At 33.8% G+C, this 19,727-nt stretch overlaps 1 protein-coding gene across 4 annotated transcripts in view; it reads right to left on the bottom strand.

Moving 5' to 3' along the window:
* MYL1 (myosin light chain 1) overlaps nucleotides 1-16,987 on the bottom strand; it is a 30,839-nt gene extending 13,852 nt beyond the window's left edge. For 2 of the 4 annotated variants that reach the window (XM_074298809.1, XM_074298810.1), the window contains exons 1-2: nucleotides 2,538-2,663; nucleotides 1,684-1,708 (exon numbers count right to left, since the gene is read on the bottom strand). In XM_074298809.1, the coding sequence (XP_074154910.1) occupies nucleotides 1,684-1,708; nucleotides 2,538-2,540 (28 nt within the window). In that variant the 5' untranslated portion in view covers nucleotides 2,541-2,663. Of the gene's footprint in view, nucleotides 1-1,387; nucleotides 1,416-1,683; nucleotides 1,709-2,537; nucleotides 2,664-16,720 lie in introns of those variants that run through there. The other 2 variants (XR_012487739.1, XM_074298808.1) reach the window with 2 other exon arrangements.
* Between the last annotated feature and the right edge of the window lie 2,740 nt (nucleotides 16,988-19,727).

The following is a 19,727-nucleotide window of genomic DNA, read 5'->3' as shown; positions in this document are numbered from 1 at the left end:
TTAATTTGTAATTAATTATAATTACAGTAATAATTAAATTGCAAGTTAGACATTGCAAAGAACCACAGGGGAAAGGAATATAGGAAGACTCATGTCACCTACTCAATTGAAATGTTTTAAGAAAACAAAGTGAAATTTATACTGAAAGGAAGAAAAAGGAAGTAGAATCCCACAGTGATTTTTTTTTTTTTTTGAAGTGTCTGCTATGTTTTTTATCACATTGTTCTAAAATTCTAGTTAGCTTGTATATCAGATTCTTTGGTGTCTTTACGAGACCATCAAATATGGTTATTCAGTAAATGTACTTATAACTTTTTCAGGGATGATCCATATTCTGTCTGAATTGACAAAAACATCAATTTTTTCAGATCTAGACTTAAGACTTTTTTGTCTTTTTCTTCTTTTAATAAATAAGTTAAGTTTTTACCATTAAGCACTGTGACTAATCAATCTAATTTATACAAAGGGTAGTATGTCACCAATTTTACAGGTGTCTCCCCTTTCAATTCATTGGGTTTCCATGATAAAAATGCTCCCTGAAATTACTAAAATACCAAATATGATAAAGAACTGTCAAGGAATAATATATCCTTATATAAATAGGAGTATATAAGGATTTTAGTATTCCTGTTGGACAAAATTCTTTCAAGAAAAAAAAATAGAGAAAAGCAAGAAAAGGATCTGTTGAACCAAAAAGGGAAGATCTTACAGTGCTTTTTCTCTGTGTTCTAAAAGAATCAAGCATTGTATATCTGGAACACAATGTACACTTTCTTAATGTTCATTAAATTGAATCTTGAATGTTTTAGTCAATCTCTGTTTATATGAAGGACAGGGCCATTATTTAACCTCAAGCATAATCTGATAGAAAGTATGTCGACTTTCCACATAGACAAACAATACAACTTGATTTTTTTTTTCAGTCAAGGCATAGAGATGATTATTACAAGATGAAAAATGAAGTAGATAAGCCAATGGTTCTCTTTCTCTAGTAATTTAGGCAATCAAATTTAACAAGTTAGATCCCCTAAGAATTCTTTTGGGGTCTTAGATGACCAAATTAACTAGTTGAGTGGTCAAATAATTTTGGTAGATACTGGGCATAATTAACTTTAATTTATTAAAAACAAATCAATATATCAGGTATCACTACCAGTTGAGAATATTTCCTTTTTGTCCACTAGAGACCTTTTGGCTTCAGTTCACAAACCTAAGACTCACTCTTGTTAAATGTTTATATTTAGAGAAGACTTCAGCTCAGTTTACCTATTACGGTAGGCAAGCCTAAAGGGGATAATTAGGGAGAGATTAGCTCTTCCTGAGAGTCAGTTTTTCCACATGCCTTTTTGAAGAGGGCCCATAGTAACAACAATCTGATTTAACTTACCATCCTGTTGCTCTTTAGAAAACTCGATCTGTTAGAAAGACATTAACCACAAAGAACTGTTTAACCAAACAGGTACCTGATATTTCTGTGTTATTTAGCTGATTCCATGAGTCTATCTTTAGAGTAGGCTCCCAAATAAGCCCACTCTTTGGATTTCCCATGTAGCATAGATATTAATAGGAACAGCATGAAGCAAAATGCCTTGAAGGTTAGTGAAGAGCTAGGACTGGGGAAGTGAAATACTATCATTTCACTCCAGTCCTAGAGAAACTTTTTTTTGTTGTTGTTTCACTTACCAGCAATCTGGTCAGCACTGAAGGACTGCAGTGAAGAGAGGAAGAAAAAAAAAAAAGATAGAGCTAATAACTGTTGAAAATGCATTGACAGAATCAAGAGTATTTTCCTATTTAATTTTCTAAATACAGAGCTGGTGAAAGTAGTCTGCATTGAGGGAGGTTGCTATGGCCTGAGAAGAACTATCTTGGGACCAGGGATAGCCTTTAAATATAGGAATTTTAAAACTGTGTAAAATAAACAACTGAAGAGAAATGGCATCTGATTCACTCAAATAGTGAATCAATGCTTAATCAAATGCTAAATAAATGCTCCCTACCTAGAATAACAAAATGTTTGAGTTCAGTTAAGGTTTTTCCCTAGACATGCAGCATTAAGAAATGTTTTGAAGCATTATCATTGCTTAATTAAAACATTTTCTATTCAGACAGATAATAAATCCAATGTATTAAAGGCACTTATCCATATAGTAACTATTAGTATCATAGGATCAAATTTCAGGACAGATGGTTTTCTAGTGAGGGCTGTTCTTGACTTCAGATACAAATGGCCATCATCCTGCCTGGCAAATGTAATTCCTTTTAATCATTTGTCTGGTGACTATTGGACCAACCCAAGTATATATGGTTGGATGAAGCAACTCAATACAATTAAAAATGGCCCTTTCCCACTGCCTTAGCCTCGAGTCAAATAGAAATCTGACATGCTTGGCTGCTTCCCTTCCCCTATTTCTTACCCCTCTCCATCCTTCACCCAGTCTCCCCAACCTAATTGCAACTTCCTTGCCTGTTTTTCTTCCCTGTCCCACTAGCAGCCCAGCAAGGGACTTAATAAATAATTTCTTGGTCAGACCCACCATGATGATGTTGAGAAGCTGGCGAGTTGAGCTGAAGACTGCTCCTGTCCCTGAGTAGAGTCCTCCCTCTCACAAGGCTTCTTATTTATGGGAAAGCTGTGACTTCATAGCCCGGATCAGATATCAGAAGGAAGTGGCCACGCCCCTTGGAGAGTTCTTTAGCTTTCTTAGGGCAAAGGGAAAGAAGGATCTGTTTCTTACTGGGTCTATCTTAAGAGCTATTTTAGGAGATCAGATAGGGTTTGGGAGTGGTCAGCTATAGTGTGACTGAAGCTTGTCAGCACTTCTCGGGTCTATTATCATCAAGGGGAGGATCTCCCTGATATTATCCATTTGGGAGGGTTTGTGCTTCTTTAGAAGTGGATAAATTAAAATGCTATTTAAGGGTCAGATTCTTCTTGCTGGAGGTTTAGGGCCATGGCAAATTTCTGGTTAGCAAATGTGGTTATTATTTGGTGGGAAGGGTTTTTTTAGTTTGCAACTACCTGGATCAGCCTGGTTTTGAGTTTCAAGAACAGCTGTTAAAAAAAAGTTTAACCCCCAATGTTCTAAAATTGACAGTAGGTCCCAACTGCAGAGACCTCCTTTAAAACTAATGAGAAATTTCTGTATATTTTAAGGATCTGATTGAGTGCCATTTATGCTAGCTCAAGTGAGTTGGAGAATGGTAGTACTCAGAACATTGAGTTAAGACCTCTGACATAAATGTGCTGAAGCCACTTAATCACCACATTCCAAGGCAACTTTGAGACATAATCTATATTGATATAGGAGTTTTCTACCCTTTCTTATTCTATGCTAGTGTACACTCCAATCTGGACCAAAGGCACCAATATTGTTGGAGTCACAAAGAAAAATTTTACAATGCTTACTCCCAAGGTACTTGGGTCTTTCTTCATTTACTAGGAATATAAAACTTGACCAAGGTAGAAACCATTTTGTTCTTCATTTTCCATGAATCTTCACTCTGAAAGCCCTAGAATCTCTAATTCTGGTACAGATGTCTTTCCTCCTCTCTTCCTACAGTGCCTTTAATGTTAAGCCATCTTTATTTTTAACCTTCTCTTCCTTTTTTAGGCAGGACTACCATTGTGCTTTTTAAGGTTTTCATTTTATATTTCTATAGCCATTTCTAATATTCATATTTTAAACCCTTGTATTGATAACTCCTCCTGTTTAGCTTTTAATAGTTGTTCAGTATTTCAGCTCTCTAGTAAGTCTTCCAAGTTTTCTTCAGCTATAGAAAATGGATGTTATTTTTGGATATCAATTTATAAAAAGGACCTTATATTAGAGGAATTTGAATCAACCAACACGTTGTATTGTAGCAACTATGTTGGCCTTTACAAGACTTACAGATATATGGGGAACTAATAAATGTCTGAGAAATTGAGAGCAGGAGAAATTCAAAACAGAAACTTGCTTACTGGACAATGCTTTCTGTTCATTACCATCCCACAGTACAGAAATTGCTCCTATGATGATCTTGGAGGGATACAAGTTACCAGATGTCCCCTTAAGTCTGAATTAAATACTTACCTATTTTCTATAGGCTGGGATAAAATTAATTAATTATTAACAAATTAACCTGTATCACAAACATGACAAAGTTAAATTCAAAGTAGATGCTTTAATATAGTTCAAGTAAATCCTTTCACAGGGAAATTCAATAAATAGGAGCATTCAAACTATTAGAGTTATTTGTAACTATTCACAGAGAAACGTGTAATATTCTTAAAAGAATTTTTCAGGGGAGAGAATCAGACATTAAACTGAAGATGTTGACCAGATTATAGGGGCTCGTAACCTTTTTAGTATCATGGTATTAGTATTTCTCAGAATATTGTTTTTTAATGTATATAAACACAAAAAATTGCAAAGAAAATCAGTGACATTGGAATTTAATTATCAAAAAAAAATATATATATATATTTTAAAAACCAAGTTTATTGACTTCAGGTTAAGAACCCTTGTACTAGAAGGGTGATTTTCTTTGTGACAATAGATAAGGAATATTGCTTGAGGAATCTGTTTTTAGGTGAGGACAGAGGATATTATTTTTGAATTATTAATATCATTATAAATACATATAGCCTACAGTAGATGAAATTTTGAAGGCTTATTGGAGAAAATGGTGGTCACAGATAGAGGTGAAAAGATCTTTAGGAGATAAGAGGGAAAGAGAAAAATTTTCATTTTATTTTGCAAATGGGCAGGAACTGAAAATATTAGAAAGAGGTGTGAGACTGTATACAGAAAACTCCGACCCTCTCTCCCCCCTTTTGTGAAGTTATGAGCATCAAATAATTCAGAAAATGGAATTTATTTTGGTTTCGGATACTTGGTCTTAACTGTGTGATGGGAAGAACAGCACTTAAAGTTCTTTTAAATAAAAGTTGATTTGTAAAACATGATAGATGAATAAGAATGTTTATTTCTCATGAAATTCAAATTTTTTTTAACTTAACCTTTATTAACATGTGTATAAATAATATATATACTACTTAGGGTATTTTGTATTATTCTTCCTGGATGGGCAAAAATAACACAAAGTAATTAGACTATACATTATTTTATGTGCATGTGATTTAAAAATTAATTTTCTGAAGATCAAACATAGATCCATATTCTATATCTTCAACTAAAATAAGCCTGGGTTTCCAAAGTTTGTGTAAATGAAGCTGCTGTGGAGGTAGATCTTAGCAAAAAACAATTCTAAGCAGGGGCTAGTGGACTGGACTCCATGTCTGAGGATTGTCTTTATAAAAGTTCATCCTTACAGTTGCTGCTGGCTGATGAATTTTTCTGTCAGAGAAATTCATGAACATAACCTGCTCAGGATGGAGGGAATGGGAAAGGAAATGGTAATGAGAAGGGAAAGAAGTAGGGTGTTGTTATGATCTGCATCTGCAGAGGGAGCTCCTATTCCAATAAATATCATAGATCCACCAAAGTGCTGAAGTGAATTCATAAAGAATCACTGGAGGATTCATTAAGGCAGCTTTGAAAATGAAAACCTTAAAGCTGACAAATGCAAATTTCATTTTTACTAGCCTGCTCTCTTTTTTGACCTGAACAGTAGCTAAAGAAATAAAATCTACATCCTTGCAATAATTATTGACTTTGGGCTTGTGGCAATTGGCAAGATATTAATATTATTGCAAATTATGGAGCTTAGGTAGGTGGTCTTAAAGTACTTTTATTGCCTTGATTACAAAATCCCTCTCCTCCACTGGCTACTTTTGAAAAATTTTCCTCAAAAGATTTTCAGGAAGATATGAGAGATAATGGATAGAGTTTTGGACTTAAAGTGAGGATAAATCTAAGTTCAAATCCACTTCAAGATAATTACTAAATGAGCAAGTCAATTAATTTCTGCCTCAAGTTCCTCGTTTGTAAAACAGGGATAGGTAAATAAGCTCTACCTAATTTTAAGCAGGCCTTCACTATTTCTCTATGTGCCTTTATTCAAGCTGTTCCGCATCCCTAGGATACTCCCCCAGGCATCTAATAGACTTGAAATTCACCCCTCCAGGATTTAAATCAAATCCTTTCTTCAACTTTCATTTTTTGTGGCCCCAGTGCTGAAGACAGTCCTTGGCACGCAGTGGGTATTAAATAGATTTTCAGTGAATTGAATTGAATAAAGCTGAGGGCATTAGGAGCCTAAACAAAGTAATGCTATATATAGCCACATTTTTTTCTTTGTTAAAATTCTTAAAATGTGTCCTTTGTATGTCTTTTGTAATAGCCACCTTGGTAATAGGTACCTACATTTCAGAGTAGTTGTGAGGATAAAATAAGATAATATTTATAGGGAACTTTGAAAACCTTATAGTGTTATATAAATGCTAACTATTGTTGTGATTATTAAAAGAGTGGTAGGTTTAAGGAAACTAAAGGAAAAATGAAACAAAATTTCTAGGATATAGAAAGTACCAATTCTTAAGGGATAATCCTTCCCCCCACAATAATTTAATTCATTAATGAGATTCTGGAATCGATATTTTTAAGCACATAGAAGAAGAATTTTGACGAAGGATGATCAAAAGGCAATTAGTATTTAAATCCTAAAAAAGAGATGAGGTCCTGGGTAGGAAAATAAAACACATCTTTCAAAGAATTTCATCATTCCTAAAGGCACTTGGAAAAAGTGATGGAATAAGAAGGGCAAAAAGGGGACTAAAAGGGACAAACTTCTTTTTCAATTGTGGTTACACCTAATTGAAGACCTGTCAAAGATGCCAATGACCAGAAGATGAGAAAGTCTTTTGTAAGTAAGAGCTCATCTGTTTCCAATCCATGTCTATTGAGGCTGTTACAAAATCACTCTCTCCCTCCAAACACACACCTTGTTCCCCACACATACCTCCTAGCAGAAGCAACAATCTGGTATTCTGGGACCCTATTCTTCTGAATCACTCAGTTTAAATGAAAGAAATCAAGTTTTTGTTTGCTTTTTGTTAACTCCCAGAAGAGGGGAGTTTTCCTTGAATTCAACAAAAATTTTACTTGAGTTGTTTATAGTGATTTGGTATAAGTGGGAGAACCCCAAACTGATGAGAATGTAAGATAACTCAAGTTTTCTAATTACAAGACAATAGTACAAGAGAGAATTTAGAATGGAGTGAATGGGGAAGAAAGTTTTATTCAAACCTGACAGGGTGACCTGATTAAATTCTGCAAATCAACTTAGAGCCAAGGCCTGAAGGAACAAAATCAGACTTATAAGAAATAAGACAAAGAATATATAAAAATTGCAACAAAGAAAAAAGATTGTTATATATAGCACTATTTTTTTTTTTAAAGGTTTCTATCTAATGCTTTATTCAATTCAATTCAACAAGAATTTATTTAATATCCACTCTATGCCAGGCACAGTTTTAGGCACTGGGGCCACAAAAACAAAAGTTAAAGGCAGGATCTAATTTATATCCTAAAGGTGTGAATTCCAAGGTAAGGAGGTACCTAGGTGGAATATTCTAGGAATGGGATACTGCTTGTACAAAGGCACATAGAGAAATAGTGAGGGTCTGATAAAAAGACAACTATATCGCCCTACTTACCTTATCTTTTTATCTCTCTATAGTGCCTTGAGCATAGTAGGTACTTTCTAGGCTTTCTGTGCTTTGAAAAATAATAATTAAATAATGTAGCATTTGATGGGGTTTGCAATGTACTTTTTGAATTGTTGAACAGATTGATTATAATGTATTTCTCAAATCAGATGGCCCAGTTTACAAATGATCTGTTCATTAGAACAGAAAATTTGGGAAGAGTAGTAACCTTAGAAGTCACTTCATTTTATAGGTTAAGAAAATGAGGCAGAAAAATTACAGGGTTGGCCATTTCTATCTTTTCTTATCTGTCAACAATGCAACTTCTATAGCAAGAATTCTACTTATATGTTCCGTTTTGCCTCATTGACTTGCTATATGTCTTTTAAGAGTTAGCTCCTGCTACGTCTTCTTTACTTTGATTCAAAAATCCGTTTTGTGATGATAGAATTATGTGAACTTGGCACTCTCCTTCAGAAATAACTGGACTCCTTTTGCTAACAGTTTTCTGACTTTAAGAGCAAAGAGTAAATGCCTCAAATAGATATAATGAATGGGCCTGTGATTTCATTGATAAGAGAGAACTCACAGAAGAGGAAATTCCCTCTACCAATGCAGGTCAGTACTTTCTTTGCAACTTATAGTCTTAAGAGAATTCCTACAGTCTACTTAGAGGGTGACTTCTCTAGGATCCCACAAACCATTCTGTAGCAAAGGTGGGGCTATAACCAGATTTTCTTGGATCAAAACCACTTAGCATCTTATATATAATTTTGCAACACTTAAAAAACTGTGAAAAACTCTGTTACAGCAAGTACTAACTAATAGCTCATGAAAAATTTAATTCATCTAGCCATTATTTTAATTTTAAGTAATTGCTATATGAATTTAAATTTGTCTGAAACTGCTATTGTTCCTATATTTCTATTTTTATTGCCTGGATAGTTTTTATTCCATGCAGGATTAAAACTGTGGGGAAGTATAGATTTTGTTTTCATAGAAAAAGTTTCTTAGGCTGAAGAGAAGCAAGGGGAAAAGGTATTATCAGCAAACTAACCATATCATTTCCCAAATTTCCATGAGTCAAATGGTCTTTAATGTCATGCAATTATGGGACAACTTCTAAATACAATTTGCCAAGGGTTTTATTTGCAATACTAAAAGGTCAGGAGACTAAATCTGGCATTGTCACACTGTTAATTCAATCAGCTTACAGTTGACTCACATCAGAAATAGGAGTGGATAACTATTGGTGGAAATTCTTCTTCCTTTTAAATGCACACAACGTTGCACTTACATGTTGCCCTGGTCTTGTTTTTTGAATCTATAATTCTAGGAAAAGTTAATGGTGACTCCTCAAAGATTTTCCCCATCCTGCTTGCAGATATTTCTTATGTATATGACAGTTTAGAAATTGGAGATAGACAACCCATTGCTGACACCTAGTGATATTTTCCAAGGACTGCTGGTTTTTATTTGCTTCCTAAAGGTAAGTTCTATCCACCAAGCACCAGGATTTTTATTGCAGTTGCTTGACACTATGGTTCAGTTTAATAATTTAATTGTTCCTTTGAAAAACTAGCGATAATTATCATAATTTGTAAATGTTATATAAGGAGATCTGGACTTATTTTCTTATTTATTTTTTCCATTAGTGTCATTTAGTCATTGACTAGATGTCTTCTTTTAATTAAAATATACACATAGCATTATATTTCTGCTGCTTTTCCTTTTAGGTTCAGTTCAAGAATCATGTCTGACTGTAACCTCATACCCTAAGTCTTTCTTGATTCTTTCAGAAGTTAGTATTCTTTCCTTCCTCTTCAATTTTTTTGGTATGATCTTTAGGATTATTTCATTCTTTTTACTTTTATCTCCAGCACCTATAAGAATGCCTGGCCCAGAGTCAGTTTTTAATATCAAATTGATTGATGGTGTATCTCCTGAGAGAATAGGAGTTTCCCTTCCTTCCTTCCTTCCTTCCTTCCTTCCTTCCTTCCTTCCTTCCTTCCTTCCTTCCTTCCTTCCTTCCTTCCTTCCTTCCTTCCTTCCTTCCTTCCTTCCTTCCTTCCTTCTCTCTCTCCTTCCTTCCTTCCTTCCTTCCTTCCTTCCTTCCTTCCTTCCTTCCTTCCTTCCTTCCTTCCTTCCTTCCTTCCTTCCTTCCTTCCTTCCTTCCTTCCTTCCTTCCTTCCTTCCTTCCTTCCTTCCTTCCTTCTCTCTTTCTCTCTCTCTTTCTTTCTTCCCATTCCCAGCACCTTGGAGACTATCTGACCCAGAATTAGCATTTAATAAATACTAGATTGATTGATGCTGTATCTCCTGAAATAACCAAACTCCCTGTGGGCAGGGCCTATTAAAAAAACAAAAACAAAAAAACAAAACAAAACAAAACAACCCAAACTGTCCTTGTATCCCTAGCAGAGAGAACAATATCTTGCATGTAGAAAGTGTATATTTAAATTTTTGTTGAACTTAACTGTTGGATGACTTTATCTAGTTAAATTTGGGATGAATTAATTTCATCCCTATGGGCAACATGTTTCTGCAGAGCTCTTTAAAGGACAGAATTTCTAATTTTGATTTTATCAGTTATTGACAAACAAAACATGGATTGGAAACCATTTTGGAGAAATTAACTTAATGGAAACTTTGAAAGACTTGTGGTTTTTTTCTTTTAAGTAAAACAAAAATCTTTCAACATTTTAATTGATACCATCAAATTTTTAAAAAGTCTTGCATATTGGGTTCCATTGTCCATTTTGCATGGTGCAGGTTTGCACTAATGGGCATGAAGAAGAGAAAGATCAGTCAGTGGCCACTCTCAGGTCCTAAGATTCTTTCCTGCATGTGGTTCTCTGTTTGTAAGAGAAAATACCCTAATTAAGAGCAGCAACTACTGCTTTTAGGGGAGGAGAGGAAGAGAATTGGCCATTTTTAGTTGCTCAATAGAAAGATCAGATAGCAATATTATTGATGCTGTAAATATTGGTAACTTATTATTTCTAGGATCTAAGCCATTCCCTTCTCTGGCTGTCCTAATTAGGTGCACATGTGTATGAGTGCATAAAACATTTTTTCCCCTAATTTCATTTTATAGAAGGGAAACTGCAGCATTTTTGCCACTATATCCATTTTCTTTTCTAGTACATGAGTAAAAATCAAATTTCAAATAATAAACATTTTAAGCTATGATTGTGTTTAATCTATGGATGACTTCCAAAAATCAGTCATGTGCCTTGAGAGTCATACAGAATGGTTTAATGGGAGACTAAAATTCAAAAAGGTCCACGTCTACATTATCTTATATTCTCTACCCCCACGTCTATGACTGTGGTATGAAGGATACCCAGTGTGGTTATAGAGATTCTGGTCCAAGATGTAGGGATACACTTACCTGTTACCAGATCTGAAGCCATGGTTGAATAAGAAAAATAAAAGTTTTTTTTTGTTTTTTTTTTTCCCCAGAATAAGGATGCCACAAATATTCATTCTTCATATGAATAAGAGAAAAGGTCTGTCATTTCCTTAATAAAGTTAGCTCCCCTATGTAGGAAGTGCTTGATTTAGCTAAATGTGTTATACCTGGAGGAGAGGGAACAATAAGATCATGGACCTAGTCTAGAACCCATCTAGATCTTAGTGTAGAATCAGCCAGGATTACAGAAGAAGAAGAATGAGACGAGTTGCAATTAACCTTTAGCCTAGACAGATATTTTTTCATATCATTTCATCACTTTTGGAAATTTTAAAGCTGTGGAGAGATGCTTATAATGTAAGTTTTTTCCATACCCCTTAAATTGTACACATGAATCCTAAAGTTCATTATGCTAGTTAGGTTCTGTCAATGCATTTTGTAGCTTTACCTCTCTTGCAATACCACCTGCAGTACCTAGGCAGGGGTGACCTGGTTGGGTAATAAATACAACAAAAGTTAACAATGAAGAAAGAAAATGAGAATCATGATTAAAAATTATATCAGTCAAAAAAAAATCAAACTAAAAGCATGCAGCATGCAAATAATTTACTTACATTATGAAGATCATAGAACTGGAAGGGACCCTAAAAATCATCTAGCATACCCTCTTTCCATTCTACAGATGAGGAAACTATATTTTTCTTTAAAATGTTAATAGCTATCATTTAAAACACTTTACAGTGATTTGAGCTGGTTGGACTAGGAGGTGAAGAAGATAGTTCTGGGCCTCTGAATCAGGAAGACCTGAATTAAAATTTTGCTTAAGATCCTTACTAGCGGTGTGATTTTGGGAAAGTTACTGTCTCTCAGCCTCAATTTTCTTATTTGTAAAGTGGTGATAACAGCTAAATCAGATGCAATAATATGGAAAGTGCTTTTCAACCTTAAAATCAGATATAAATTCTTGCTATTATTATTTTTAAAAAGTGTAGCCCCATATTTCTCATTATTCAGTCTTAGTATTTAATTTATTATTTCTCATAGTCCCAGGTGGTTTTATGCAATCATTGTTTCTAATTGTGTGTCTAGCTCTAAGTATATTTCTAAGGATTTTATATTCTGTAATTTATATTTTTGTCAGAGTGTGCCAGTACTGCTGTTGAAAGTATCAGTCTTAAGGAATAAGAAATTGAGTGAATCCCCATCATTTGGGGAATGGCTGGATAATATGTGGTATATGAATGTACTGGAATACTATTGCTCTATAAGAAAAGATGAAACAGGTTGATTTCAGAAAAACTTGGAAAGACTTTCATGAACTGATACTGAGTGAAGTGAATAGAACCAGAGAACATTGGACACAGTAACAATAACACTGTATGATGATCTGCTTTGGTAGAATTCGTTCTCAGAAATAAAATGATGTAAGAAAATTCCCATAAACTTGGGATGGAAAATGCCATCCTCATCCAGAGAGAGGATTATAGACACTTAATGCAGATTGAAGCATATTATTTTCATCTTTTTTCCCCTATAGTTTCTTTGTTTTGATTTTTCTTTCACAACTTGACTTATATGGAAATATGTTCAAAATGATTGTATATGTATAACCTATATCATATTACTTGGGGGAAGTAAGGAAAGGAGGGAAAAAAATTGAAACTAATGAAATCTTAAGCTGTAACTGGAAAATAAAATACTATTTGTTTGTTTTTTAAAATATTCTCTTGAGGAGAGATTCCAGAGCAATAACAATGAGGATGTCTCCAAAGTTTCATTATTAGTAATATTAGCATTTTTGAAAAGAGTGCTTAAAGCAGATATATGGGAGAAAAAAAGGAAATAAAGCTCATCTAGTTCAATCCCTTCATTTTACAGATGAGGGAACAGAAGCCAAAGACAATTACTTAAATAAATTGACTATAGGTCACACAGGTACAAAGGGCAGAGTCAGGAACCCAAGTCCTCTGACTTCAATTCCAACACTCTTTTTTACCATGCTACACAAATCCAACAGCCAGGAAGTCTGGAAATGATTGGTGTAGTACCAGGTGCAATGATGTGTGTTGACCAAATAAATTATTACACTTAGTCCTTGTAAATCTCCTTCCTGTCTTAATATTCTTATTAATATTATCAATTCTATCTGGATAGTTAATGATAATAGCATCTTAATCTTTATTGAATGCTGAGTTTATTTCAAGTTTTCTTTCATTGTAATTGCAGTCAATAGAACAAAGTGAAAACTGGGCAGGTGCACACTTTTTAAATCTGAAATATTTTCTGGACCCTTCCATGGATAGTAAAGCATCTGATAGAATTTCACTAGACTGGTCTTGTGTTTGGGGAAAGAGAGCTTCTGGCTAGGAGAGGAAGTAGGATGTTTGTGTTCTGGGTTGTCATGCTGCACAAAAGAGTTTTCAGGGACTACCTTTTCTATGATTTTGGATGTCTTAAGGACAATTGGAGAAACAATCTGGCAGAGTGGAAAGCAGGTTAGTCTCAGAGACAATATCTCCAACCTGCTTCTGTCCTATAGAAGGAAGATTACTAAACCTTTCTATGCCCCAATGTCATTCTATAAGACTAAGAATAGATAATTCTATGAGTTACTGATATGATAAATAGCTCATTTCAGTATTAAACATTCTTTACAAGATCAAAGATTTAACTAACTGTCCATTTCACTCCCAACCCTCCCAGCTTTTTTCTTGGTCTAGGGCAAAAAATGGATAATTAAATCTTTGACTTTGAGGATGGTTAAGAAAAAGAAAACTTCTAATCCAGTTATGGGCTGTTCTTCAAGGAGCATTTATACAACTGCACATTTCTTCAAAAGGCTCCTTATGTTGTTTTAAAGGTTGTTATTTATTTATTTTTGGCTTAAAGATGATATAAGAAAGAGAGACAGTATATAGTAAGTAGCATAGAGATCTAATTTTGAGTTAGAAAGATCTACATTCAAGGCTCACCTCTGACACATTGTTGCTGTGTGACTCCTGGTAAATCATTTATCTCTCAATGTCTAGGCAACTCTCTAAAACTCTAAATTGCCAAGAAGGGACCCACCTGCATTGGAGAAAGATGTTACTCCCTATGAGTTTCCTAAACCAATGAAATTGTAGATCTAATCTCTATCCCTAAATAAAGTAAATTACTTAAGTGAGATAAATATAGAAACATTGATCAAATATGACAAGATAAGCTATCTTAACAGGTTTTTAAGATCATCCTAGTGAATAGTAACCATAACATTATCTAATTTTATTTTTTAAGTTTTATTTTAAATTTAAAATTTTATAACCTCACATATTCATCAAACTTTGTTTTTTGTTAAAATATCTAAAAATACACACCAATTCCATAATTGTCCAAAGCATGTGATGCATTTGAATTGTTACAAAAATGCCATTATTCTAAATGACCAAATTTTTTTTCTTATTTTCCTAATGGTAAACAGAGTAAATGGTCTCTCCTAGAGAAATTCTTTCTTATGTATGCTGTTTTGACCCCTGACACTTCTAGATGGTCAATATCTTTTTGCTTTGCAAAAAAGCATAACAAAAGGGAAAAACTAGAGTTCTAAAGCCCTGACAATTTTCGAATGTTCTCTCTAATATAATACTATTTTAGTACTTTTGCTAAGCTTCTGGAAATCTACAGTAGCATTTAAATGATTGACTTAATGAAACAGCTCATTTTTAAGAATTGAAGGAAATCTAATTAACCTTCTGAATAGATAATAACAAAGTTTTTGGCTTTAACTTCTAGATTTTTGGGGGGGTAAGATAACAACCTTTTTTTCTTTTTCTTTTTCTTTTTTTTTTGGAAACATTTCACCCACTGCACTGACTTGTATTTTGTTTTTATTACACAGTTCCTAAGGAAGGAAAATTAATGTCTTTTTTCATTACTCAGATCCTTTACTTCTTAAAGCTAGAAGGTAAAATGTTTCCTTCATAGGCACTTGTAATTCCAGGTACAAACTAATCCAATTGTGTTATAAATCACAATCAACTTGAATGCTGACAGCTTTGTCATATATTCATCTCCCTGGTGTTCTGACACAGCTGATCATTAAAAGAACAGGGACACACTAAAATTAGCATAGTGACTGTAATCACATTCGATTTTTTACATAGTGATACACAAATCAGCCTACTTTGGTAAAGATATATTAGCTAGGATCACTGGAGTTGAAAATTCCATTTCCTCTTAATGAACTGTACACAGGCAGCCATCAAAGTAACAAATAATTTATTAGAAAGTCTAGTATGCATTTGTCCTCACAAATGGATATCCACACCGTATAGATCCCTCCCAATGCCAAGATTCTACCACTGACAACCATCCAGCTTTATCAAATATTACTCAAGGTTCAATATAGTGCCAATGAACATCTGCCCTTTTGAGCAATTTATTGTTCAAATGATATCTAAGGAAGCTTAGGTGTATTTACTTTCTTCCAAACCCCACTTCTCCAACTCTCTTCACTACCAAAGGGATACCAGGGAAATATTTGCTTCAAGGATGTATCATTATTTATTACTATCCCAAAAATATTTCAATGATTATTAAAAAAAAAAAAAAAGGCAGCAGCAAGGTATAGGCTGTAGTATTTCAAGTTAATTATGCCTTTAATTTGTGGCAGAAATGAAAGGAACTTCCTCAAATTATTGGACTCTTATCTATTCCCTTCTAGTTTCCATATAAGGTAAGATTCCTCAGAGATTTTTGAAGCAGTATTTGAACCAATCACAGTGTTGGGAAGACAGGGAGGAACACTTGATCAATTACATCCCTGAGAAGTACAGGTATAAGATGATTTATTCTTCTTTTCCAAAAGCATTCAAGAACTTTCATCACAGCCAAATGTCAACACAAAAATCAATGACATACTTCTTAGTTCAGGTTCAGTAGGCAAGAACCCAGAGATGTAAACTAACATTAGCAAACAGAGCCAATAGATTTGTAATAATTGTTTGTTAGTATCATTTAGAAACAGCTTGCAAACTTTGAGCCACACACCACACCATAAAGAAATCACAAAGATGACAGTCATAAGTCACTGAAATCCATGAGGGTATAATTTTCTCTACCAGGATTTCACTTTAGTGTGATATCAAATTTCATTTGGCAGAACTTAAGAGAGAAATTTATTAGAAATGCAAAAATAGAAAATTCCTTGTGCAAATAAAATAAAATAGCGGCCAAATCAGTATACCCAGAATATTAGGTCATCTGCTGTTTTAAAACTTCCACAAAAGGAATAGGAATTCCAACTTTTTTTTTTTTCACAGTAATAGATTTTTAAAAATTACAGTTTCCTTCAAAAACAAAATCTGGGCTTAAAACTTTATAATCTACAATTTTTTTTTGTTATCTAACAGGGCAGTCCAAGATTAAAAGAAACTGTTGGGGAAAAAAATAAAATTTGAATGAACATAAATTCAAATACCTTTTTAAAAACAAATACTTTTCCTTTTCTGTAGTAATTTGAGCAATTAAACTCCAAAATCCCCAATTTTCTAAAAAAACCAAAAACAAAACCACAATCCCAAAACAAACTTATTTCTTGCAAGTGTGAATCTGCTGAGTCAGATCACCTTTCATAAGAATACATTCTTTTGCAAATTTCTATGTTCTTTTTCCTTTTTTTTTTTTTTTTGGTGAAAGATGTTTTTCAGTGACCAAACCATTCATCTATTTACCTTAATAGCAGAGAGATCAATTTTTTCTTCTTTTTTTGCTGGTGCTGGAGCGGGGGCAGGAGCAGGGGCAGGTGCTGGTGCAGCAGCTTTCTTAACGTCCTTTTTTGGTGCCATTTTGTTTTTAAAAAAAGTTTAAAAAATACACCTGCAAAGGACTTTCTCTCAACACCACCTGTCAAAGTATTCTTGAAAGAGAAGGGGTGTCTTGGTTGATCTACAACCCAGTGCCTTGAAGGTGGACCCAGAGTGTTAAATGGTATAAGGGCATATATATATTTCACTTAGTGCCTAATAGAATCTTGACACATGCAGTTGGATTGGACAGTTCAGTAAGTCGAGGGGGTGTCATTCTGACTCAGACTATAAATGGAATCTAAGGGGTCAGGGCTTCATCACATTTTTTTAAACTCCTTTGGCTTTTTTTCCTCCCTTCCAGATGAAAAGAAGGGACCATCACAAAATCAACTTCTGATCTCTTGCTAACAGCCAAAAGTAGATTGATTAATAATTTTTTGTGGTAGAAATTTAGTTCTGCTGGAGTTGTCAATTTCTTTCTTTCTTTTTTTTTTTTTTTTTTTACCCTCCCCCATCCCTAAGTATCTTTACTAAAGGATTTAATTTCAACTTGGAATTTTGGCTTTCAGGGCTGGGAAGCTCACCAAACTTCTATCCTGCCCCTTTGCTCTTGCTCCTCCCCTCCTTTCCATATTTTGCAAGAAAGTGTTGATCAGCAAAGAGTTGGTGTTTAAAAATAAAAAGCACACGTATATGGAAAGCTCATCAAGCCTTGAGAACAGCCTGATCTCCCTTCCAGGGACCAAATTCTCTAATTCTTTTTTTTTTTTTTTTTTTTTTTTTAAACAATGAACTTCATAGCAAACTTCTTAAAATCTAAAACTACTTTCTGGAATTTAATTCATTTTCTACTATGAGTAGTATTATTGGTTAATAAATTTGCCTCTTTTTACAGCTTCTTCCCCTCCCCCCATCATCTAGCATCAATCAAATGAGACATTTTCAATCTTTGTTCTCTATTTCCAAGTTTAAACTCTTGAGACAAGTGTAATGATCTTTCATCTTGTCATCAGGAAGATCCTACTCCTTAGGTCTTTCTAGTAAAGACAAAAATTCTAAACTTTACCTCCCTAGATCAATGGTTCTCAAAGTATGGTCCAGAGAATACTGGGGTCTCTGAAACCATTTTAGAGGGCTTCAGAAGTAATTTATATTTCTAATATGGTAAATATCATATCCATATCTATATCTACCTCTATATCTATATCTATACCTATATCTATATCTATATAACCTGTGTAACAAAAACTCTTTTTAGTACTATAAAAATATTGAGAACAAAAGTTTGAAAACCATTTACCTGGATGGCTAGATTTGCTAAAGGTTCATGAATAAAGACTTGAATTATTATTACCTAACATTTCTGTAATCAATCTAAAGGCTTCAATTTTTTAATATTTAGCTCACTTGGTTACCAGCCAGCTCCTTGTTCTGGGTATCTTATTCTTTTGTGTATATCTTATAGATCCCTTTGGCAATCTGGTAAAGCCTTTTTTCACCTATTCTCAGAATAATGTTTTTAAATGTTTAATAAAGTATAATCTTATAAAATATCTAATATTACAAACACAAAGGTATGCAAAGGTTAGTGAGGGGGAAAGATGTAATTTCTACCTCCACTCCCTGTTCAAGTTAACAGACCTCAAAGAATCCCTGTCATATAGTCTTGATGCATTAAGAAGTGTAAGGCAACTACCCAATGAATATCTTATATTCTAAAAAATTCTACTTAGAGGAAGTTTATCTTACATCTGAATTTTTCCCCTCTCATTTTATGTGATATCATGATAACTTTTGAAATCATACTGTTAAGCATATTTATAAAAAAGATAAACTATCAATCACTAAGTATTTGATTTTTAAAGAAATTAGGTTAATTAGGACCATACCTTTTTAAAAAATGAACCTTATTTTGAAAAAGAGTTTCCATGGCATTTCTTCCTTATGGACAATGTAAATTTTTGAGAATTAAAAATGCTTCCATTCTTTGTTTATCCTAGTGCCCAACACAATGCCTGACACTTAATAAATGGTTATTGATTGAATGATTACCATTGAAAATCCCTTTGGAGTCGGTAAATATTATAATTCTCTGTATTTTGAGAGACTTACGTTAAAAGTAATGAATTATTAATGTCTAACCCAACAACATACTTCAGTGGTAGTATTCTCATTACTTCATTTTATGACTTTGCAGCTTGGTCCTCTGGATTATAGTAGCTCTTATAGTCATTAGAGATGTATTTCTCAGCCTTCCCAAGCCAACTGTTTCCCAAATTCATCTATTGATATCTTATACATCAAAATGTCATTCTAACATGAATATATATTTATCCGAGGAAATTGTCTACCAGATATTTATGAGAATGGAGTTCTTAAAAAATGACAACTTTTGCATACCCCCAGTCCCTTATCTTACTACCTTACTTTTTCTCCTTCTCCCCTCATCTTACAAGTGAAGAACCCTTCATTTTCTTTTCCTAAGCAAAGGAAAGCTAAAATCTTTATCATTAACTGGCATTTGTGATCATTAGTCATATATGACAAATTTTAATTTTACTGTCTTTTCTTTATACCCTACATACACTGTACATATATCTCATCTGAAGCTTCAAGCATATTGAGTAAAAATGTAGGATGCAAAGAAATTAAAATTGCCAGCTAATAATAAAGACTTGACCTGTGATACCATATACAAGTCCTTGAAGTCCTATTCATCTGAGGCAACTCCATTATATCATATATTGAAAGTCAAGAAGGAAAGTCAAAGGTTATCTGGTGCAACTTTTTTTCATGTGGATAAAACTGAGGCATTGAGTGATTAAATGATTTGCCTATGATCATAAACATATTTACTAAGTAATTGACAAGCTACAATCTGCTTTGTATCAATGGAGAAAGTTTCCATACCAAGCATTCTATAGTTTGATTA

This window comes from Sminthopsis crassicaudata, chromosome 3 (genome assembly GCF_048593235.1).
Source record: "Sminthopsis crassicaudata isolate SCR6 chromosome 3, ASM4859323v1, whole genome shotgun sequence".
In the NCBI taxonomy this organism is placed as follows: Eukaryota; Metazoa; Chordata; class Mammalia; order Dasyuromorphia; family Dasyuridae; genus Sminthopsis; species Sminthopsis crassicaudata.
Note: the sequence above shows the minus strand (reverse complement) of the source record. Positions and strands in the feature narration are given on the sequence as shown.